This window comes from Monodon monoceros, unplaced genomic scaffold (genome assembly GCF_005190385.1).
Source record: "Monodon monoceros isolate NGI ecotype Baffin Bay Population unplaced genomic scaffold, NGI_Narwhal_1 Super_Scaffold_5, whole genome shotgun sequence".
Taxonomy (NCBI): Eukaryota; Metazoa; Chordata; class Mammalia; order Artiodactyla; family Monodontidae; genus Monodon; species Monodon monoceros.
The window spans coordinates 81,598,046-81,623,343 of NW_021703782.1; the positions used below are offsets into that span (position 1 = coordinate 81,598,046).

General features: G+C 37.4%; 1 protein-coding gene across 4 annotated transcripts in view; it reads left to right on the top strand.

Annotated features, from left to right (window-relative positions):
- The window catches only part of STX17 (syntaxin 17), a 95,643-nt gene that overhangs the window by 56,532 nt on the left and 13,813 nt on the right, over nucleotides 1-25,298 (top strand). For all 4 annotated transcript variants that reach the window (XM_029202672.1, XM_029202677.1, XM_029202675.1 and 1 more), the window contains 3 exons: nucleotides 7,658-7,883; nucleotides 15,051-15,166; nucleotides 15,245-15,295. In XM_029202672.1, the coding sequence (XP_029058505.1) occupies nucleotides 7,658-7,883; nucleotides 15,051-15,166; nucleotides 15,245-15,295 (393 nt within the window). The remainder of the gene's footprint in view (nucleotides 1-7,657; nucleotides 7,884-15,050; nucleotides 15,167-15,244; nucleotides 15,296-25,298) is intronic.

The window sequence follows — 25,298 nt, forward strand, 5'->3', positions numbered from 1 at the left end:
ACATTTAAGGTAATTATCGATATGTATATTCCTATTCCCATTTTCTTAATTGTTTTGGGTTTGTTATTGTAGGTCTTTTCCTTCCCTTGTGTTTCTTGCCTAGAGAAGTTCCTTTAGCAGTTGCTGTAAAGCTGGTTTGGTGGTGCTGAACTCTCTCAGCTTTTGTTTGTCTATAAAGTTTTAACTTCTCCATCAAATTTGAGATCCTTGCTGGGTAGAGTAATCTTGGTTGCAGGTTTTTCTCCTTCATCACTTTAAATATGTCCTGCCAGTCCCTTCTGGCTTGCAGAGTTTCTGCTGAAAGGTCAGCTGTTAACCTTCTGGGGATTCCCTTGTGTGTTATTTGTTGTTTTTCCCTTGCTGCTTTTAGTATGTTTTCTTTGTATTTAGTTTTTGACAGTTTGATTAATATGTGTCTTGGCGTATTTCTCCTTGGGTTTATCCTGTATGGGACTCTCTGTGCTCTCTGGACTTGATTAACTATTTCCTTTCCCATATTGGGGAAGTTTTCAACTATAATCTCTTCAAATATTTTCTCAGTCGCTTTCTTTTTCTCTTCTTCTGGAACCCCTGTAAGTCAAACGTTGGTGCGTTTAATGTTGTCCCAGAGGTCTCTGAGACTGTCCTCAGTTCTTTTCATTCTTTTTTCCTTATTCTGCTCTGCAGTAGTTATTTCCACTATTTTATCTTCCAGGTCACTTATCCGTTCTTCTGCCTCAGTTATTCTGCTATTGATCCCATCTAGAGTATTTTTAATGTCATTTATTGTGTTGTTCATCGTTGTTTGTTTCATCTTTAGTTCTTCTAGGACCTTGTTAAATGTTTCTTGCATTTTGTCTATTCTATTTCCAAGATTCTGGATCATCTTTACTATCATTATTCTGAATTCTTTTTCAGGTAAACTGCCTATTTCCTCTTCATTTGTTAGGTCTGGTGGGTTTTTATCTTGCTCCTTCATCTCCTGTTTGTTTTTCTGTCTTCTCATTTTGCTTATCTTACTGTGTTTGGGGTCTCCTTTTTGCAGGCTGCAGGTTCGTAGTTCCCGGTGTTTTTGGTGTCTGTCCCCATTGGCTAAAGTTGATTCAGTGGGTTGTGTAGGCTTCCTGGTGGAGGGGACTAGTGCCTGTGTTCTGGTGGATGAGGCTGGATCTTGTCTTTCTGGTGGGCAGGTCCACGTCAGGTGGTGTGTTTTGGGGTGTCTGTGGACTTATTATGACTTTAGGCAGCCTTTCTGCTAATGGGTGTGGTTGTGTTCCTGTCTTGCTCGTTGTTTGCCATAGGATGTCCAGCACTGTAGCTTGCTGGTCGTTGAGTGAAGCTGGGTGCTGGTGTTGAGATGGAGTTCTCTGGGAGATTTTCACCGTTTGATATTATGTGGAGCTGGGAGTTCTCTTGTGGATCAGTGTCCTGTTGGCTCTCCCACCTCAGAGGCACAGCACTGACTCCTGGCTGCAGCACCAAGAGCCTTTCATTCACATGGCTCAGAATAAAAGGGAGATAAAGTAGAAAGAAAGAATTAGTAGAAGAAAGAAAGAAAGAGAAAAGGGAGGGAGGAAGGAAGGAAGGAAGGAGGGAAGGATAAAAAGAAGATAAAGTGAAATAAAATAAAGTAAGATAAAGTATAATAAAGTTTTTAAAATAAAATAATTTTTAAGAGAAGAAAAAGGAAAAAAAAGTTAAAAAAAAAAACAACGGACGGGTAGAACCCTAGGATAAATGGTGGAAGCAAAGCTCTACAGACAAAATCTCACATAGAAGCATACACATACACACAAAAAGAGGAAAAGGGGAAAAAATCATAAATCTTGCTCTCAAAGTCCACCTCCTCAATTTGGGATGATTCGTTGTCTAAAGGAGGGAACGAGGGAAAGAAAGAAAGAAAGAAAAGTAAAATAAAATAGAAGTTATTAAAATAAAAAATAATTATTAAGAAAATAATTTAAAACAAGCAAACAAAAAAAAACCGGATGGATAGAACCCTAGGATAAATGGTGGAAGCAAAGCTATAAAGACAAAATCTCACACAGAAGCATACACATACACACTCACAAAAAGAGGAAATGGGGAAAAAAATCATAAATCTTCCTTTCAGAGTCCACCTCCTTAATTTGGGATGATTCGTTGTCTATTCATGTATTCTACAGATGCAGGGTACATCAAGTTGATTGTGGAGCTTTAATCCGCTGCTTCTGAGGCTGCTGGGAGAGATTTCCCTTTCTCTTCTTTGTTCTCACAGCTCCCAGGGGCTCAGCTTTGGATTTGACCCTGCCTGTGCGTGTAGGTCGGCCGGAGGGCGTCTGTTCTTCGCTCAGACAGGGCAGGGTTAAAGGAGCCACTGATTCAGGGGCTCTGGCTCACTCAGGCCGGGGGGGAGGGAGGGGCATGGAGTGCGGGGCGAGCCTGCGGTGGCAGTCAGGCGTGACATTGCACCAGCCTGAGGCCCACCGTGCGTTCTTCTGGGGGAGTTGTCCCTGGATCCCAGGACCCTGGCAGCGGCGGGCTGCACAGGCTCCCCGGAAGCGGGTTGTGGATAGTGACCTGTGCTCGCACACAGGCTTCTTGGTGGCGGCAGCAGCAGCCTTAGCGTCCCATGCCCATCATTGGGATCCGTGCTTTTAGCCGCGGCTTGTGCCCGTCTCTGGAGCTCCTTTAAGCAGCACTCTTAATCCTCTCTCCTCGTGCACCAGGAAACAAAAGAGGGAAGAAAAAGTCTCTTGCCTCTTTGGCAGATGCAGACCTTTCTCCGGACTCCCTCCCGGCTAGCCGCGGCGCACCAACCCCCTGCAGGCTGTGCTCACGCCGCCAACCCCAGTCCTCTCCCGGCGCTCCGACCGAAGCCGAGCCTCAACTCCCAGCCCCGCCCACCCCGGCGGGTGAGCAGACAAACCTCTCGGGCTGGTGAGTGCCGGTCGGCACCGATCCTCTGTGCGGGAAACTCTCCACTTTGCCCTCCGTACCCCAGTTGCTGTGCTCTCCTTCGCGGCTCCGAAGCTTCCCCCTCCGCCATCTGCAGTCTCCGCCCACAAAGAGGCTTCCTAGTGTGTGGAAACCTTTCCTCCTTAGCAGCTCCCTCCCACTGGTGCAGGTCCCTTCCCTTTCCTTTTGTCTCTGTTTATTCCTTTTTCTTTTGCCCTACCCAGGTACGTGGCGGGGGGGTTCTTGCCTTTTGGGAGGTCTGAGGTCTTCTGGCAGCATTCAGTAGGTGTTCTGTAGGAGTTGTTCCACGTGTAGATGTATTTTTGGTGTATCTGTGGAGAGGAAGGTGATCTCCGCGTCTTACTCTTCCGCCATCTTCCCCAGCAATCTTCGCATGTATCTTTCCAAATTAATGTTTTTCGATTTTTTTGGATATATATCCAGGAGTGGAATTGCTGGGTCATATGGTAGTTCTATTTTTATTTTTTTAAGAAACCTCCATACTGTTTTTCACAGTGACTGTACCAAATTACACTACCACCAACAGTGTACAAAGATTGTGTACTGTATTTTTAAATGATATTCATTCTTTTCTACAATCTGTATTTTGCCTTTTATGGTTTCCGGTTATCTCCTGAATTTTCAAGCTTGATACTTATATCTTGGAACAAAATAACCATAGTTTTATAAGTTACATTTGCTAATTCCCCTATTAGATGTCCCTTTGGATGTTTCAATTGTCTGTTGTTTCTGCTGTTTCTTCATTATGTTGTGTATGTCCTCATGTGCTTGATTGTCTTTGATTGGTGGACATTATACTTGAAAAATTATTTATGGAAGTTATTGATAGCTAGGTGTGACGTTATTTTCCTCCAGAGAGGATGTTCATTTGCTTCTTCTAAGCCTCTGGGGTACTAACTTCCAAGATTATCTTTATACTATTTCAGAGATAAAGATTTATGTTAGCTACACAAAAGACAGGAAGCCAAACTGCAGTTCATGCAAGGGCTGATTTATTTCAGGATCACCTGTGCTCCTAGGGTGCAGTTCTTTTAAGATTCCAACCCAAGGTACCATAGTGCTTATCCGTAGCAGGTCCTGGCATTGGATATTTTACCCTGAGATTTGTGAGGCTGTCAAGGACTCTGGTAATCAGATACCCTCAAGCAAATGTGACCTAAATTCAGGACTCACGTCTCTGGATTTCCATCTTTGCCCAATTCTTGGCCTACAAATTTCTCGCTATCTTGTTTGCTTTTTTTTTTTTAATAAGTGTTTATTTATTTTTACTTGTTGACAGTTTGCTTTATTTATTTATTTATGGCTGTATTGGGTCTTCGTTTCCGTGCGAGGGCTTTCTCTAGTTGTGGCAAGCGGGGGCCACTCACTATCGCGGCCTCTCTTGTTGCGGAGCACAGGCTCCAGACGCGCAGGCTCAGTAATTGTGGCTCACGGGCCCAGTTGCTCCACGGCATGTGGGATCTTCCCAGACCAGGGCTCGAACCCGTGTCCCCTGCATTGGCAGGCAGACTCTCAGCCACTGCGCCACCAGGGAAGCCCTTGTTTGCTTTTTTGATGCTTTTGAATTTATTTTTCTTTTGGTTTGTTTTGTGATTTATGTTGCTTTCATCTTTTTAAGTCGTCATTGATGGGAGGGTTATTTTAATTATCCAGCCTGCTATAGCCTACTTTATATTCTTCACATATTAACTTTAGAGAGACTCTGTAGCTATATAGTAGCTGTCCAATATAGTAGCCCTTAGCCACATATAATTGTTGAGCACTTAAAATGTGGCTAGTTTGAATTGAGATGTGCTGTGAATGTAATATATATGCCAAATTTCTAAGACTGGCTACAAATAAAATCATGTAAAATATTTCATTAATAATTTTTATATTGATTACATGTTGAAATGATAATGTTTTGGATGCATTGGGTTAAATAAAATATATTAAAACTAATTCATCTCTTTTTACTTTTTTAATGTGACTGTTAGAAAATTTAAAATTACATAGTGTATGGCTTGCATTTATGGTTTGTATTGTATTTCTTTTGGATAGAATAGCTATATAGTAAAGTTGTTGAGAGCACATGCTCTATAGCCTGAATTTGATTCCTGGCTTTACTTTTTACTAGAAGTGTAATCCTGGGATATTTTCTTAATTTGCTTTTAATTTTCTCTTCTGTAGAATGAGAATAACAGTAATATCTATTTCAAAAATAAATTGTGAAGGTAAAACAAGATAAAGAAGGTAAAGCACTTAGCATAATGGACAACTTACAATAGTGTTGATACAAATTTAGCCATTATTTGTGTTTTTGTTATTATAGTATCAGATTTCATAGTTAAATGGGTATTTCCTTTCTCTCCCTTAACATTTTTCCCTTCACCCATAGTAATAAAGGGTTCTTTAAAGCTAGACACCGTAATTTGACTGGGGATGTAACATATGTACAGATTCTATAAGAGGGGAAGAATATGTCAGAGGCAAATGCTCATTAGCTGCAGAAACTTCTTAATGCTTCTCCAAAGTAACATCGCCTAAAATACCTCTATGAACTATGTAGCAAGTACATAACCAAGTTATAACTGTAGTCCAGAAAGGAATCACACAGCCAAGAGGTGTGTAGGAGACAATATTTTTCCAGGACTTGAGAACTGGACTCTAGTCCTAATTCTGCCACTGTGTTCAGCTGGACTCTAGTTTCCATATTGTAAAATTGTGAAGTTGAATTGAATGATCACATAAGCCCCTTAGGGTTCCATGAATTTTACATCTAAAATGCTTATGTATCACATATTTTTAATCCACAGTCCAATTATCTTTAGGTTTTCCAACTCACATGGGGATGATAAGAGTGGACAGAAAGTTAAATGAAGCATGGAGTCATGATAGGATAGAGGTACAACTTTTTGATTCACCCACAATATCTTACAAGATGCTCTAGGTGGTAGCTAAACTATTTTTTTTCCAGAGTTAGCTTCAATTTTAGTAGAATACAATAGATCCTTTAGATTGTATTAAGGTACCGTATAGCTAGGAATTATGGTTATAGTTTAATAGAAAGGTTGCTGGACTTGTAAGAATACCTGGGTTTTAACCTGAGTTTTGCTGCTAGATAATTAAGTAAATCCTGAACAAATTTTGTTTTGATTTCTCTATGTGTAATAATGTGGAATGTAATAATATGGACTACATCACCTCACTCAAAGTAGGCACTTGAAAAATTTAAGAAATCAGTACTTTTTGTTCTGTCTCCTGTACAGGATTTGCATTAGTGTCTGTGAAAGTACATTAGGGGAAAAGAATTTAAAATATTATATGACTAGAGATCTATAATTTTAAATAAGCATCATATATAGATCATTCTTACAAGTTTTGTTTAATTGTAAAAGAAGAATTGGTTTTTATGTTTTTCAAAGTCTAGACCACTGAAAAAGATGAAAAGCTCCTCAGTTTATTTTATGAAGCTAGCACAAACTTAAACCTGTTAGAATAAGTTTAAACCTAGTGAAGATAGTATAGACACACACACTGTTCATGTGTGCATCCATGCACACACACACACATTCACATACTTATACAGATGTACTAAAATTCCAAATAAAATATTAGCAAATTGAATACCACAGTATATTAAAAAATTGTATATATTGACCAAGGAGGGTCTATCTCAGAAATATTAAAATGGCCCTATACCATGAAATTTGCCCATAATTTATTATATCAACATTAGAGAAAAATTTATAAATTATGGCAATAGGTGATTTTTAACAGCAGAGAAGATCATTTCATAAAAATCTAGCAACTTCAGAGAGCAATTCAAAGTAAAACAACAGTGAGATAACATGTAGTACTGGCAGTATATGGGGAAATGGGAACTCACACTTTAGTGGTAGTGTGAGTTGTTAAGCCTTTTGAGGAAGAACTGATAATAGCTACTGAAATAAAGATACATATTATCCTTTGAGTGAGTAGTCTAACTTTGGGGAATCATTCCTACAAAATGTAGTATAATAGTATATGCTAGAACACTAATATATACTGTTACCATACATTAGGGTTTACAGTCTAGTATATTTGTTTCATAGTTTGTAATAACTAAAAACTGGAAACAACATGAATGACTTTAATCACTGGAGGAGTGATCGAATAAATTATATTACATCAGTACTATGGAATATGGTACAGTCATTGACCAGGAGGGATATCCATTATGATATTGTTAAGTTGGGGTGTGGAAGTTTGTCAATTGTAGATTATTGTGCATAATGTAATTTGTTTTTTATAAAAAGAAAAGCTGTATATGCTAATGTTTGTATGAGCAATAAGTATGTGAAAGGACTGAGTTAAGAGAAGTGGTAGGATTGGTGAAGTGGAGAAAACTAACACAACATTGTTAATCAGCTATACTCCAATATAAAAAAAAAAGTCATTAAGTTTTTCTTGATGTGTTTCTGCAGTGTTTCATTTGTTATGAAGAGCATTTGTTACCTTTGTAATAATCACATTTAATGAAGGAAAAAATGCTAAATAAATTCAGAGTATGAGGATGTGAGTTCTAAAGAAGCTGGATTTGGCCAGAGACATGAAAAAATAGAAAAGTATTAATACATACTGTCTGTTGTAAAGAATACTTCTGATTTCCATTGAAAGCCATTATCACAAATTACCTCTGAAAATAAAGATATTTTATATTAAGAGATGGTGGCTTTAAAGATTTTTTTTTCTTTTACAGCAACTCCGCTCCAATATCCTAGAAATGGAGAAGCTTTGTTTGAAAGTCCAAAAGGATGACCTTGGACTTCTGAAGAGAATGATAGATCCTGTTAAAGAAGAAGCATCAGCAGCAACAGCAGAATTTCTTCAGCTCCATCTGGAATCTGTAGAAGAACTTAAGAAACAATATAATGATGAAGAAACTTTATTACAGCCTTCTTTGACCAGATCCATGACTGTTGGTGGTAATGTACTAAGTCTTATTCTTGATCATAGTATAGTAATGCAGTTAATTAAGTTTACGTCCTTGTATTGATATTGCAGATTATATATAAATCTCCAGGGATCACCTCCTAGTCCAGTATGCTGAATTCTTGGACCCTGAGTGTGCTTGGAATTGCATATCCTAAAAGTTTTACAGGGTAAAAAAATTGAGGCTATGCTGTATAGTGAGGAACTTAAAGGCTTCAAGTACCTATTTGTGCATATATTAAAAATAAATTTTAAAATATTTCCTAAGGAGAATGTCATCCTTGTCTGCAGAGTACTCCTCCCTCATCTCCAGGTGCGGGGGTGGCCTAGGCAGGCATGCTTCTTTCTTAGGCATTCTGGTTTTCAGAGGGCATGTTAGATCTGTCTCCCAGAAAAGTCTGCATTGGGGGTCATGCCATTAACTTTTATGAAGTGATACTCTAAGAAAGAGGCCAATGAAACTTGTCATGATAACTCTTCTAAGGATGTAATTGATAATTGTTGATTGCATTGTGGCCTCTCCCGTTGCAGAGCACAGGCTCCGGACGCGCAGGCTCAGCGGCCATGGCTCACGGGCCCAGCCGCTCTGCGGCATGTGGGATCTTCCCGGACCGGGAAATGAACCCGTGTCCCCTGCATCGGCAGGTGGACTCCCAACCACTGTGCCACCAGGGAAGCCCCAATTAATCTTTTTTATTCTTCTGGGTATTGAATGGCATCACTAATAAGATTTCTCTACTTGAATTGTTTACTGGAATACTTAAATCTACATTTTTTAATTTGCAAAAGCCCAAATTTTGAACTTTCCTGGCTTTGTTTTATAATTGCTGTCCTTGTATTTCCATTTTTGTTTTAGAGTTTCTCTTTTTAATTTATGCCATCTTATTACAGTTTATATATGTTCTAAGCCACCTTAAAACTTTATGGAAAGGATGCGGTATAAATAAATTACAAATTAGAATACAATCTGAGAGATGTTACAGCTGACCCGTTTTCCTCTTTTTATTTACCTAGGAGTTAGGAGGTTCCTGTATCACTCCCTGTCTCCAAAACCAGATTATTTTTAACGCTGTATTTTCAGTGCTAATGATCCAGTTTTACAGGGAAATTTTTTTTTAAAATAGAAGAAACATTTAGGCCATCATCCAGAGTTTCTGGGTAATCTTGCTTTTATTGCCTCCTTAGTACCTAAGCACATAATACATAGTACTTGGCACATAGTGGATTATTAATATATGTTTTAGAAATATGAATGAATAAACATCTTTTTAGAGACAATTTTATAATTTCAGATGTGCTCTAATCACTTCACTCTGTCGATAACCACAACCTAGCAACACTGCCTAAAGTGTTGTTCTGGGGAGAAGGAAATGTTAGCACTCAACCTTGGTCGAAGAGTGTTTGGGAAGAATGCTTTTTGATAGTTTGTAGTTACTGTTTACATCATCTTGTTCATATGTAATTATCACCTCCATAATGATGCAGCTGAATGCTGTTCTTACCATGTAGTGCAAACCTATACTTTGTTTGTGTATAGAGAAACTGGGCCTTATAAGTTCCATGAGATTAAGGAGTCATCTTATCTACCAGACATTGTGACAGTTGTGATGACAGTAATAACACTGATAATGTTGGATTTTCTTGTAAGAGTCACTGGCATCAGTCTCTTCTGCTATTTAGGTTTTTTGTTGTTTTGTTTTTGGGGGTTTTTTTGCGGTACGCGGGCCTCTCACTGTTGTGGCCTCTCCCGTTGTGGAGCACAGGCTCTGGACGCGCAGGCTCAGCGGCCATGGCTCACGGGTCTAGCCGCTCTGCGGCATGTGGGATCTTCCCGGACCGGGGCACGAATCCGCGTCCCCTGCATCGGCAGTCGGACTCTCAACTACTGCGCCACCAGGGAAGCCCTGCTATTTAGTTTTGAATCGCTGTCACCAGCAATTCCTTAGCAAACAAAACTTTTGAGTTCTATTTAAGTATTCTAGCTTTAATTTGCATTTTAGTATTGCATTGTTCGTGTTTCTACCAGTAGGATTGTTTGGGCTCAACAAGTTTGGGTTTATATGTCATCAGAGGAATTGGGTGATTATTAGAAAAAGGTAGTTTACCCAGTTTGCTGGCAATTAATTTTCTCTGTAGGGAGCTGACTGGTGTTAAAAAAAAAATGTTGGCAAAATTTGAGGAAGCATGTGTACAGAGGAAGTGAAGAAGATTGGGGCAGAGCCAGAGGATAAGGGAGTAGAAATTAAGAAGAAACTCTGTTGGTTCTCAAACTTCTCAATTCATGGAATACCAAATTAGCTAAAGAACTAATCACTTGCCACTGAGAGAAACTACAAAATTAACTCTCTGCATCTAGTGCTGATTTAATTGAAACAGTCATTCTATTTATAAAATCAGATACCTAAATTATACCTAAAACAGTGTGTATAGTTTCAAATTCTGAACTGTCTGCTGGTCAGATTGTGCTTTGACTTTGAATCCATTGCCAACATTAGCAGTTAAAATTAACTGTCTCACCCAATGCCTGAGTATTTCACCAAATGTGAAGTTTCTACTAGGTTGTGTTAAATCCATAAATATTATTAACAAGTAATTGAGAGGGTGGGAAAGAAGAATAACGAAAAGAGAGCAACTAATACATAAGACTTTAATAGTGGGGTAAGAACTGGGTTTGCTCCATGTGTGGTCTTCTTCTAGCTGTAGACTCTTTGCTGTCATTCTACATGTTTTTATACTGTGCTCTCTGTTTTTTTCTTATTTTTGCTTTAGGTACTCATAATAGTAATGACAGCCTATACAGAAAATATATGTTTGATTTACACAGAAATTAAGTGCCTTAAAATACTTTTTCCTTTAAAAATTCAATCTGATTATAAATAAATTGGTTGGAAACATCAAGATTCAGGAGCAATGTTGCCACATTTCCATGACTGAGATCAAAATACAAAAATAGTTTTTCATTTACAGATAGAAATAACAAGTAGAATAGAATGTTTTATGTTCTCTGGAGAATGAAAGAAGCTTATTAAGTTTAGGGGGAAGCTGTGATGATTTTGCTGTTTCTTTTGTCCAGATTCTGAGAGTTCCTAAAGCAAATCTTCTCTGCCGATCTTGCCTGATCTGAGAAACTCCCTTCTTTCTCTCCTGTGTGTCTAGTTCATTTTTAGCATACTGCCTCCCACCAAGAGAAGTGATGAGCCTACACATTTGTTTTGTATTTAGAAAGGTGTATCAAGGCATACAGAGCAAACCAGTGCTTCTCTCTTTCTTTCTTACTCCCCATCCAGCACACACACTTCATCAGTGCAATAGAAACAGAATCTTATTACATTTTAAACAAATATTCACAAAAGGAAAGAATCCAACCTTAAAACTGCTGGGAACTTCAGACCAGCATATTGAATTTAATGAAATATTAGATATTATCACAGGTATATATATACACTTGTATTGAACAGTTTTGTAAATCATGTAGATACTTTTGTATATTATTCAGAAGGTGTGTTTTGTATTGGTTTTAATATTCTTAAAAATTCTCCTCTGCAGCTTAGTTAAGCCATGACTTAGAAGTCATCTTATTTCAATGGGTAGGTTTATGTAGATGATCAGTAAAATAATGTCACTGTTAAAGCTGTTAGAACATGAAAGAATTCAGGAAATGCTTTTGAATTAACAGATTTATAATGGAACTTTTTCTAATGTAGTAAAATTTAGTAGAAATTCCTTAAATATGTGTTGTAATTCTTACTAGAATCATTGCCCTTCGTGATGTATGGAGAAAGGTGGGGGGGCAGAGAGAGAATATGTTTAGACACATAGAGAGAAAGGAGGAGTCTTATGTCCATGTTATTAAGCTTATTTTTCACATGAATTAAAAATATCTTAATGTTTATTTGAGTTTATAGTCAATAATGTTTTATAAATAGAATTTGAAAAATACTGGTGAGTGATACGTATAGTCCACGTGCCCTTTACACTTGCAGTTGTTTGCAAGTGGATGGAACTGAGATTGTTATGTCCTATAAAACAATAGCAATTTTGACTTCTGTGGACAGGATAAGAACTCTTTAGCCATCTTTCCTGCAGCTATAATCTATCTCTGTGTTTTGCCTCATCATGTCTGTAGCAACTTGTAAAAGTTCAAAGTCAATGGATGATCACTGAGATATAGTGATTTTTAATACAAGCTGGAATAAATGAATTACGGAAGTTGTAGAAATTAAAAGATTCCTTTCTCAATTGTTAGTCACGCCTCGAATTGATTAGTGATGTTCCGAGTTGTAAGTTTACAGCAGGATTTTCCATGGAAGAGAACAGATTTCTTTGTTCTAAGACTCCATTTGAACTAAGATGCATACGCAGTTTGGTTTCAAGTGAAACATAAATGACTTAAACATTTTTTATTTTTTCACTGAGGGAAATCTTTTGTGTTTGCTTCAAATGTCAAACATTTCCCATCCCTTCATTTTTTAGGTCAAGAATTTATGTAATCAAGATAATAATAATTATTTTGTTATACGTCCTGGCATATTTCATTGGAATCTTCTCTAACAGAACGAAGATTATGGCTAAAAAAAAATCTTTTGAGTGGTGTTATGTTTATAAAGTTCTGCTTTACATTTGATCTGTTAATGATAACAGTTATCATTATTCATCATCCTATTAAAGAAGTTGGGAGCTCTTATTACAAAAGCAATATTAAGTAGAAGAAAGATCTTAGAGTAATTAATTACTTTGAGAAGTATTTTTATGTGATAACTTAAGACAGGGTAAATAACTCTTTTAAGCATTTGTAAAAATCAGAGCTTTTAAAATGTTGGATATTTGCTATATGTTGTAATGTAAAACATATTTTGTATTTGAAGTTTTTGCTCTTCCTTTAAGGTAGGGAAATGTACTCATTTCAGTGAAGATTCAAAATTAAAAGAACACTGTCAATTCTAATAAGCCTACATATTAACTTTTAATCAACTGACTGTGACCTTCCTAAACAATTCAGATGGGTTTTTTTCCTCAAGAGGTAAAACATTCTCAAATTTTGAAAGTAAAATAGTAATGCAGTTTTATATAATACCGCTTTTATATTGTATGTCTTTTACTTTATGCTTTGGCAAGACCAGACTGCTGATTTTATATTAAGCTATATTGGTTGTTGTTTTTTTTTTGAGGACCCTTTTCATGCTGGTCTCTCCACCTAGAATTTATATTCCTATCTTCTTAGGCTAGTAGAAAAGATCACCTTTTTTAGTTTGGTGCACACCACGCCAAACTAGGTCAGATGCCACCCCCAGCTTGAAACTCCCATAAATACTATATGTATCTATATTTAGCTAGATATCAGTGCACTCTCTTATTGTTTTAGGATTGTCTCTTTGTATGTCTTCTCTGCTAGAATATAAGTTCCTTGAGAGCAGATACTTTGTATACACTTTTTTTATCCCTGGTACTCAACACAATACATAATGGGTGCTCAGAAAATATTAAAGTGGTAGGTGTTTTGAGCTTGCAGTAAGGAAGACAAAGGGAAGTAGACCTTCAGATCTCTTCTTTCCATTTCCACTGCCACTATCGTAGAGCACACCATCATCATTTTGCACCAGACACATTGAAAAGCCTCCCAACTGGTTTTTCACTCTTTAAGTTTTCACCTTTCAACTCCATCCTTAATCTGTTGTTCACACTACAGCTGTGGTTACCTTTCTAAATCTGAAATCTGATTATGGCACCCTCAGCTTCCCAATAGTCTCCCACTCCTTTTAAAAGTTCCATATTGATCTTAAGAGAAAGACAAAACTCTTTAGTATAGTTTACAATGCCATAAATGATGTCATCTTAGATTTCCAGCCTCAACCTTTGCTTTCTCTTGTCATAGTCTATGCTTCAGTTATACTGACTCCTTTCAGTTCCCAAACTTATGCAAATATTATTCTCCCTAGCCTGAATACTTTCTCCTTCCCCCTCTACCCTTGCCCCAGTTCAGCTATATAATTTCTGTTCATCCTCAGGCTTCAGCTTCAGAACCTTCTCAGACCACTCTTCCTCCACAAGTCTAGGTTAAATACCTTTCTTTGGTGCTCACATAGCATTCCATGCTTACCCATATCATAGTTCTTATCAGACTATAGTGAACTTGCCTGTTAACATGTCTATATCACACATTATATAGTAAGTTCCATTAACAATAGTGGCAGTAGCAGTGACAGTAATAGTAACTATTAACCACTTGTTCTTAATAGATAAGCCAGCCACAGTGCAAAATAAATACCACCTCATTTTACAAATGAGGAAAATCAGTCAAAGAGGTGAAATACCTTCCCAAGTCAAAGAGCTAGTAAATAGCCAAACTAGGATTCTAACCCAGATCGTTCTGACTAGGCCCATACCCCTAACCACTATGACTTGGAACTGTTTTGTGATTTACCTTAGCACACTGATTGGCATATAGTAGGCATTTTATAAATATCAGTTTAATGAATGGATTGGTAAAACCAATAGAAGGAAATAAGAAAGACTTGAAAGTGGAGTTTGGAGTATAAATTAATTCATCTTTATAGCAGTGTTTAATGAGGAAAGCCTTAATGGGTTGATGACTTTTTAAAATCCAGAAATGACATAGAAGCAGTGGAGGCATGGGCCAGAAAAATTACTCTGAGGAGAAGGATGGCAATATGTACAAAAAGATACATATGGTAAGAGATGTTAGTTTGATGACAAATTTATTGTTACCAAAAATGATTTTCATTGCTAAAAATACATCACTTCCCTACTTTTAAAATCTTGTGAATCTGATGTTTATTACTAAAATAGCCAAAGAAATGTTAATGATTTAGCAATGAAAAGTGTTAAACATATCTCCTGGGTATCTCTTCATAGAACATTGGCCAAATAGAATAGTTCTACTTTGTGCTACTTCCACATCTAGCCCTAGTTATTCAGATTGGGTAAGTTGTATTTGTAGCAATTTTTTTAGATGACTTTGTAGAATAATTAAAGAAAAAATATTTGTTAACTAACTTGCCCATAGATATATAATCAATTTACTTTTAGCCTGAATTCTGTTAGTTAGCATTTCACATGGTAGTTGTTTTACGGAATTGATTCATTCTACCATCTTTCTAACAAAGCAGATAAACTCTAAACATGAGGCTGTGTTCATCCAGGAACATTTCACACTACTGAAGATGAAGCTGATCCTCAGAGTATGACTCAGATATATGTGTTGCCTGAAATTCCTCGAGATCAAAATGCTGCAGAATCATGGGAAACCTTAGAAGCGGTATGTTAAAAATGATTTTCCTTTTGGTAGCTGTGAGGCATGAAAGTAAGTAACTTCCTCTTTCTCTTTCTTTTTAAGGACTTAATTGAACTTAGCCAACTGGTCACTGATTTCTCTCTCCTAGTGAATGTAAGTATATAACTGTTTTTGGCTCAGAGATGTTAGATTAATAGGATAAGAGACTTTTATCAATCACTAGGCTTCTGATCAGAATTTTAATAGAATTTACAATTTTTTAAAAATTAAGGCTCTTTATTCTTTTTTAAAAAATTAATTAATTTTTTATTTTTGGCTGCGTTGGGTCTTCGTTGCTGCGCACAGGCTTTCTCTAGTTGCAGCGACCGGGGGCTACTCTTCATTGCGGTGCGCAAGTTTCTCATTGCAGTGGCTTCTCTTGTTGCAGACCACGGACTCTAGGCACGTGGGCTTCGGCAGTTGTGGCACGTAGGCTCAGTAGTTGTGGTGCATGGGCTTAGTTGCTCTGCAGCATGTGGGATCTTCCCGGACCAGGGGTCGAACCCATGTCCCCTGCATTGGCAGATTCTTAACCACTGTGCCACCAGGGAAGTCCCGAATTTACAATTTTTAAGACTGGTATTGAGCCATGGACAGAAGTCTAACTGTCGTCAAATCCCAGTTCAATTAAAAAAAAAATTTATTAAGCACTTTTTACACAAAAGGTACTTAGTATTGGGGTTCTGACAAAGTTGGATATAGAAATAAATGAAGCCTACTGTCTGCCTTTAAGGATTTACAGTGGGTGGCCATAAGCTTGGACTCACCCAAAACTGAAATTTCAAGCATTATTGTTAAATGCAAAAATAAGGTGTGAAAAGAAGTATTATTGGCTCCAAGGAGAATTGTTTAATTCCAAGGGAGGGAGCCAGGGGTTGTGACATAGAAGCATTAAGGATAGTGTCACAAGATAGGTAGCATTTGCTTGAGCCTTGGAAAATGAGTAAAATTTCCACAGGAGGGAATGAGGGGGTGCATTTGAAGACATCTAAACAAAAACATGGAGTAAAGAAGGGTATAGCCTTTCAGGAATGACAAGAACTACAGTGTAACCAAAGCATAAGATACCATGGGCAAACTAAGCAAGGAGATTGAGATGCCATTGAAGGCCATACCAAAGAATTTGAACTTTACTTTGTACGTATCAAGGAGCCAGTAGATTTCTGAGCAGATTAGAGTGATGTGATAGCCTGTGCTTCAGAAAGATCACTGTTAGCAGTGTGAATAATAGCCCTAGGGAGGAGGAGATTATAGGTGGAAGGACCTTAGGAATCAATTGCAGGAGTTTAACTGAAAGCATGGCAATACAAGTATAAAGATAAAAGACAGCTGAGAGGTATTTCTGGGGTAGACTTAGTAGGAATTGGAGGAAGATGGAAGAGTCAAAGAAAATAAACATTAAGGCTTTATTCTGTGTAACCGGGTAGCCAGTGATACTATTAACATAGACTAGGGAACATAAAGTAGATTTGGTGGGAAAGATAGAACAGATTTTGTCATTATTTTTATAAGTTATTCTTATTTTTCCTTCCCAGGAATTGTGGGAAGGGGTGTGTGTGTGTGTGTGTGTGTGTGTGTGTGTGTGTGTGTGTGTGTGTGTGTGTGTGTGTATACGTATGTATATACAGGTGCAAGTCTGTTTCTGCGTATGCTTCTGTCTGGGTTTAGTTCATTGTTCTTGATCAAACCATGATTTAGGGGTTGTACGTCTTTGAGTTATGGTTTCCCTGACATCTGGCTTTAAATTAGAAGAAGTTCCTAGATCACACAATCTCAGAATTGTCCTTTTGGAAAGGACTTAGGAGGCCTACTAATCTAATCCTTCTACTCTTGCACCAACTTCTCAAATAGATGATCTTTTGCCTCTTTTTGAACAATAACAGTGCAGGGACACAACCATTCCATCTGGAGTCTCTTAACACTTAGAAGTTTTTTCTTATGTAAAGTAAACTCTACCCTTAATAACTTCCCTCTAGTACTTTTGCCCTCTGGAGCCATATCCTGAAAAAGTTTGGTCTTTTTACCATATAAAAGTTTTTCACCACAGCCAACATAATACTCAGCGGTGAAAAGCTGAAAGCCTTCCCACTAAAATCTGGAATAAGACAAGGATGCCCACTCTCACCACTTCTAATCAACATAGCATTGGAAGGCCCAGCCACAGGAATCAGACAAGACAAAAATAAAACATATCCAAATTGGAAGAGAAGAGGTAAAATTGTCAGTGTATGCAGATGACATGATATTATGTCGATGGGCATTTAGGTTGCTTCCATGTCTTGGCTATTGTAAATAGTGCTGCTATGAACATTGGGGCGAATGTATCTTTTCACATTACAGTTTTCTTCAGATATATGCAGAGGTGTGGGATTGCTGGATCATATGGCAACTGTTTTCAGTTTTTTGAGGAACTTCCATGCTGTTTTCTAGAGTGGCTGTACCAATTTACATTCCCACCAGCAGTATAGGAGGGTTCCCTTTTCTACACCCTCTACAGTATTTGATATTTGTAGACCTTTTAATGATGGTCATTCTGACCGGTGTTAGGTGGTACCCCATTGTAGTTTTGATTTGCATTTCTCTAATAGCGATATTGAGCATCTTTTCTTGTGCCTATTGGCCATCTGCATGTCTTCTTTGGAGAAATGTGTTTAGGTCATCTGCCCATTTTTGGATTGGATTGTTTGTTTTTTTGTTATTGAGTTGTATGAGCTGTTTTATATTTTGGAAATTAATCCCTTGTTGCATTGTTTGCAAATATTTTCTCCCAATCCATAGGTTGTATTTTCATTTTTATTTATGGTTTCCTTTGCTGTGCAAAAGCTTATAAGTTTGATTAGGTCTTGTTTGTTTATTTTTGCTTTTATTTCAATTGCCTTAGGATACTGACCTAGAAAGAAAACTTTGCCACAATTTATGTCAGAGAATATTTTGTCTGTGTTCTCTTCTAGGAGTTTTCGGGGGTCAGTCTTGCATTTAAGTCTTTAAGCCATTTTGAGTTTATTTTTGTGTATGGTGAGAGGATGTGTTCTAACTTCATTGATTTACATGCAGCTGCCCAACTTTCCCAGCACCACTTGCTGAAGAAACTGTCTTTTTCCCATTGTATATTCTTGCCTCCTTTGTCGAAGATTTGACTGTAGGTGTGTGGGTTTATTTCAGGGCTCTCTTTTCTGTTGCATTGATCCATATGTCTTTTTGTGTGTGTGTGTGTGCCAGTACCACACTGTTTTGATTACTGTAGCTTTGTAGTATTGTCTGAAGTCTGGGAAGGTTATGCCTCCTGCTTTGTTCTTTTTCTTCAGGATTGCTTTGGCAATTCTGGGTCTTTTATGATTCCATATAAATTTCAGGATTATTCGTTGTAGGTCTGTGAAAAATGTCATGGGTAATTTGATAAGGATAGTATTAAATCTGTAGATTGCCTTGGGTATATGGCCATTTTAACAATATGAATTTCTCCAATTGAAGAACATGGGATATCTTTACATTTCTTTGCATCATCTTCAGTTTCCTTTATCAGTGTTTTATAGTTCTCAGCTTACAGTTCTTTCACCTCCTTGGTCAGGTTTATTCCTAAGTTTTGTTTTTTTTTTTGATGTGATTTTAAAAGGGATTGTTTTTTTACTTTCTCTTTCTGATATTTCATTGTTAGTGTAAAGAAATGCAACAGATTTCTGTATGCTAATCTTGTATCCTGCTACCTTGGTGAATTCATTTATCATTTCTAGTAGTTTTTTTATGGAGTCATTACGGTTTTCTCTATACTACTCAGCCATAAAAAATAATGAAATAATGCCATTTGCCGCAACATGAATGAACCTAGAGATTATCATACTAAGTGAAGTAAGTCAGAAAGAGAAAGATACCATATGATATCACTTATATGTGGAATCTAAAATATGACACAAATGAACTTATTTACGAAACAGAAACAGACTCACAGACATAGAGAACAGACTTGTGGTTGCCAAGGCGGAAGTGGGGCTAGGGAGGGATGGATTGGGAATTCGGAATTAGCAGATGCAAATTATTATATATAGAAGGGATAAACAACAAGGTCCTGTTGAATATAGTTCCCTGTATAGCACAGGGAACTATGTTCAATATCCTGTAATAAACCATAATGGAGAGGGAAAAAAACCAAAAAGTTTTTCACTTCTTTGAGATCAACATTATCCTTCCTAACCCTACCACACCTCAGCATATTTTCTTCTCTTAAGAACTCTTGATTCTCTAATGTGTTCTTTCTAGAACATGATTTCTCAGCTTTTCAGTACTAGCGACTTACTCTGCTTGTTCTCTAGTTTGTGGATTTTTTTTCTTGGAATGTAATGCCTAAAATTGAGTACAGTAAATTGTTAAAAGCATTTTCCTTTTTTAAATGCTTCTAAATCAGAAGCAGCAAAATGTTTGAAATTTCTGAATTAGGTATCTGTATAGTGTGTTAATATATTTGCATATAAAAGGGAATAATACAATATAAATCCCAAAATATTTATTGTTTTTACAATCAAGATTTATTCAATAATTGTAACTCATAATCCGATCTAATGCAGTTTGTAAAATCTGTACATAGTTTGTAAAATCTGTATGGTTACACAAATATTTACATTTGCCAAAAGTCATCGATATGTACATGATAGCATGGATAAGTTACAATGTATGTAAATTATACCTCAAAGTTGATATAAAAAACAAACTAAACATGTACAAAGTTCTTCTCATTCAAAAGGAATACATTTCTCTTCCAATGGAATAGGCACATGAAAGGGAAATTAAGGGTTTGTAGCCATTTAACAAGTTGTATTTCTGATTACATTATGTAAGCAGCTCCTAGCCCCTAATCTGAGGAAGATTTGTGCAGGAAAACTTTGGGTATAGCCATGGCTGTAAACAAATGTCCTATTTATAATAGTCTGTGTAAGGACATGAGACAGAATGCTATTAGGCAAAAGCTCAAGGGAGAACCCCTGATTACTGTTCCCAGGGTGAGTGAGTTCTCATGACCACATTGTCAAGCACTCAACAGAAACTCCATTTAGACACCATATGATTTGGGAACGTAACAAGAGTGACCACATCCTCTCATTATCATCACATGGTCATGATAGTATCTAGGCTAATTAACCATGTATTTATGGAGTGCTTTCTATGTGCATAACACTGTGCCAAACTCAATGAAGAATAGAGAATAGTATAAAAAAAGAACCTATAGTTTAGTCAAGATAGTTACACAACATTGTGAATGTACTTAATGCCACTGAATTGTACACTTAAAAATTGTTAATTTTATATATATTTTTACCACAATAAAAAAGTACTTGCAAAGCCATTGAGAGATCCACATGTGGTCCAATAAATGTTAATAAATTAATATCTACTAGGCACCCTGCTTTTTTCTTCAACCTTATTGCTCAAGTGTCCTCTTCTATTCCTATAACTGTGGAACCAACCCTATTTCTAGTCAAGGGGAATTAGAAGAACTCTGGGCCATTCGCTCAACAGCACATCACCACTGCTACTAGTCCAGTTTTGTCTCTACCTTTTGTCTTATTCCTTATGGCTTTTATAATCAAGTTTTAGTCCCAATGCGTAAAAACTGGGTTGTAATAGATTAGATCAGATTCCTCCATTTATTACCAATGCGACCTTGAGGATGTTAACAACACTAGCTTTGTAAATTGGTGGGAAGACTCCATGAGATATTTTCTATTATTTCCCACTCCCTTCCCTACCACACTGACCCACTGCATTCTTTCTTTTGTCCCTCCCTTATTAGATTCCCTCTTTGCTTGGTATTCTGCTTTGCCACCACTAATACCTTTAGACATTTTAGAGCTATGGTTCCTATAGTCCCTTTTCTATTACTAAAATCTCCTAATGTCAACACCATACTTACCTACTCTGTTTATTGCCTACTGTAGGACAGTATACTCTGCCTGTATATCATAGTGTTTGTTTCTGGGCTTTTCTCTGTATATGATTGCATGTTAATTAAGGCATATAGATTATGTATCTTTGGAGTTCAGAACCAAGATAGCTCACTTGGTTGGGATCTAAGACTAAAGCTGGCCTTGAAAGCTGGCTGGAATTTAGAGAGTGAAGAATAAAGGAGCATACCTGGAATTTTGGCATTAGCTTCTTAAACCTGTAGCTTTCCAAGCACACTGATTAAACTGTACAACTACCAGCAAGGGAAAAACAATTCTTCATTAGTTTTGACTTCAAATGCCTAAATTGCATTCTACTTGACAAATATTAATAAATCACATTTTTTCAGACTCTTAGGTGCTCCTATAACTACTTATTAAGATTCTGTTATTTTTTTCAGGCAGACAAGGAAACCTAATTCAGTGTTTCTTAAAATCCATAGACATATTCTTAGAGTATTTCGAGAATTGTTTTCCTTTAAAAAGGGAAAAGTCTGTACATTACTCTAGTTTAAGAAAGCTACAGTGTCCCTCATAAATGGTTTTAACTCATTGTTAAAGGGATGTTGAGAGCATATATGAGGTGCCAAATGTTAAAAAGGAAGTTTAATGGTTGTCAGATTTGGGAGGCCTAGGAGATGAAAGCAAACAAGCAAATCAGAAGCAAAAAGGGACGGCTGGTAGATAGTGGTGTGTAGGCTTCTGAGCTGCCACTGTTGTTAGGACCTTGGTGTGCTGTACCAGGATAAAGTTATGTATGTATTGTTTGGCCCAGCATAAAGAGCCAAGGTCATAGTGGACAAGTGGTGACCAGATTCAGCTCTGAATGGAGTCTAGTTTGGCATTCTATGGACAGTGATAGACAACTCTGACACCAATTTGCTGCCTAGCTATAATTGTCTAACTATATCACTGAGTCCTCCTTACTCAAGGAATAGAATTTGAAGATATGGGCAAAATTTGAGATTCAAATCAAGCAAAATAGGGGAAGAAGAAAGTATAAAAAGAAAGAGGGCCAACTGTTTGTTGATCCCAGGAGAGGGGCTGGTCTGTGCTTTGCTTTACCTCCATGCCATTATTTAAGCAAGCTTCCTGATATCAGTAAATATGTCTTTACAGGTGTGGACTACTGTCCAGGGTGAGATAGGCTTTATCAAGTACTGGTGATTGCGGTGATGGGGAATATTACAGTTCAAATAATCAGTGATCTCAGGCTTCATTTTGTTTTGTGGTCCTTTCTCCAATTTTTCCAAAGGAGTTTTGTGAAAAAAAATTTTTTTTTAATTGGAGTATAATTGCTTTACAATGTTGTGCTAGTTTCTGCTGTACAATGAAGTGAATCAGCTATATGTGTACCTATATTCCCTTCCTCTTGGACCTCCCTCCAACCCACCCTCACCCCCCCACCATCCCACACGTCTAGGTCGTCACAGAGCACCAAGCTGAGCTTCCTGTGCATTATAGCATGTTCCCATTAGCTATCTACTTTATGCATAGTAATGTATATATGTCAATCCTAATCTCCCAATTCGTCCCACCCTCTCCTTCCCCGCCTGTGTCCATGTGTCCATGTGTCCATTCTCTGTGTCTGCATCTCTATTCCTGCCTTGCATATAGGTTCATCTGTATACCATTTTTCTAGCTTTCACATATATGCGTTAATATACGATATTTGTTTTTTTGGCTTACTTCACTCTGTATGACAGACTCTAGGTCCATTCACATCTCTACAAATGACCCAATTTCGTTCCTTTTTATGGCTGAGTAATATTCCATTGTATATGTGTACCATATCTTCTTTATCCATTCATCTGTCATTGGACATTTAGGTTGTTTCCATGTTCTGGCTATTGTAAATAGTGCTACAATGAACACTGGGGCACATGTGTCCTTTTGAATTATGGTTCTCTTAGGTTGTATGCCCAGTAGTGGGATTGCTGGGTCATATGGTAGTTCTATTTTTAGTTTTTTAAGGAACCTCCATACTGTTCTCCATAGTGGCTGTATCAATTTACATTCCCACCAACAGTGCAAAAGGGTTTCCTTTTCTCCACACCCTCTCCAGCATTTATTGTTTGTAGATCTTTTGATGATGGCCATTCTGACTGCTGTGAGGTGATACTTCATTGTAGTTTTGATTTGAATTTCTCTAATAATTAGTGATGTTGAGCATCTGTATATCTTCTTTGGTGAAAAGTCCGTTTAGGTCTTCTGCCCATTTTTTAATTGGGTTGTTTGTTTTTTTGATATTGAGCTCCATGAGCTGTTTGTATATTTTGGAGATTAATCCTTTGTCAGTTGCTTCGTTTGCAAATATTTTCTCCCATTCTGAGGGTTGTCTTTTTGTCTTGTTTATGGTTTCCTTTGCTGTGCAAAAGCTTTGAAGTTTCATTAGGTCCCATTTGTTTATTTTTGTTTTTATTTTCATTACTCTAAGAGGTGGGTCAAAAAAGATCTTGTTGTGGTTTTTGTCAGAGTGTTTCCTATGTTTTCTTCTAAGAGTTTTATAGTGTCCAGTCTTATATTTAGGTCTTTAATCCATTTTGAGTTTATTTTTGTGTATGGTGTTAGGTAGTGTTCTAATTTCATTCTTTTACATGTATCTGTCCAGTTTTCCCAACACCACTTATGGAAGAGGCTGTCTTTTCTCCATTTTATGTTCTTGTCTCCTTTGTCATAAATTAGGTGCCCATATGTGTGTGGGTTTCTCTCTGGGCTTTCTATCCTGTTCCATTGACCTGTATTTCTGTTTTTGTGACAGTACCATACTGTCTTGATTATTGCTGTGACAGTACCATACTGTCTTGATTATTGCTGCTTCATAGTATAGTTTGAAGTCAGGGAGCCTAATTCCTCCAGCTCCGTTTTTCTTTCTCAAGATTGCTTTGGCTATTTGGCATTCTCAAGAATGACATTGGTAATTTGATAGGGATTGCATTGAGTATGTAGATTGCTTTGGGTAGTATAGTCATTTTCATGATATTGATTCTTCCAATACAAGAACATGGTATATTTCTTCATCTGTTTATGTCATCTTTGATTTCTTTCATCAGTGTTTTTTGTGTGTTTTTTTTGCGGTACACGGGCCTCTCACTGTTGTGGCCTCTCCCGTTGTGGAGCACAGGCCCTGGACGCGCAGGCTCAGCGGCCATGGCTCACGGACCCAGCCGCTCCGCAGCATGTGGGATCTTTCCGGACCGGGGCACGAACCTGTGTCCCCTGCATCGGCAGGCAGACTCTCAACCACTGCGCCACCAGGGAAGCCCCTCATCAGTGTTTTATAGTTTTCTGAGTACAGGTCTTTTGCCTCCTTAGGTAGGTTTGTTCCTAGGTATTTTATTTTTTTATTGCAGTGGTAAATTGGATTATTTCCTTAATTTCTCTTTCTGATTTTTCATTGTTGGTGTATAGGAATGCAAGAGATTTCTGTGCATTAATTTTGTATCCTGCAACCTTACCAAATTCATTGATTAGTTCTGGTAGTTTTCTGGTGGCATCTTTAGGATTTTCTATGTATAGTATCATGTCATCTGCAAACAGTGACAGTTTTACTTCTTCTTTTCCAATTGGTATTCCTTTTATTTCTTTTTCTTCTCTGAGTGCCTTGGCTAGGACTTCGAAAACTATGTTGAATAAGTGTGGCGAGAGTGACATCCTTGTCTTGTTCCTGAGCTTAGTGGAAATGCTTTCAGTTTTTCACGATTGAGAATGGTGTTTGCTGTGTGTTTGTCATACATGGCCTATATTATGTTGAGGTAGGTTACCTCTATGCCCATTTTGTGGAGAGTTTTTAACATAAATCAGTGTTGAGTTTTGTCAAAAGCTTTTTCTGCATCTATTGAGATGATCACGTTTCTTTTTCCTTAATTTGTTAATATGGTGTATCACATTGATTGATTTGCATATATTGAAAAATCCTTGCATTCCTGGGATAAACCCCACTTGATCATGGTGTATGATTCTTTTAATGTGTTGTTGGATTCTGTTTGCTAGTATTTTGTTGAGGATTTTTGCATCTGTGTTCATCAGTGGTCTGTAATTTTCTTTTTCGGGGATATCTTTGTCTGGTTTTGGTATCAGGGTGATGGTGGCCTCATAGAACGAGTTTGGGAGTGTTCCTCCCTCTGCAATTTTTTGGAAGAGTTTGAGAAGGATGGGTGTTAGCTCTTCTCTAAATGTTTGAT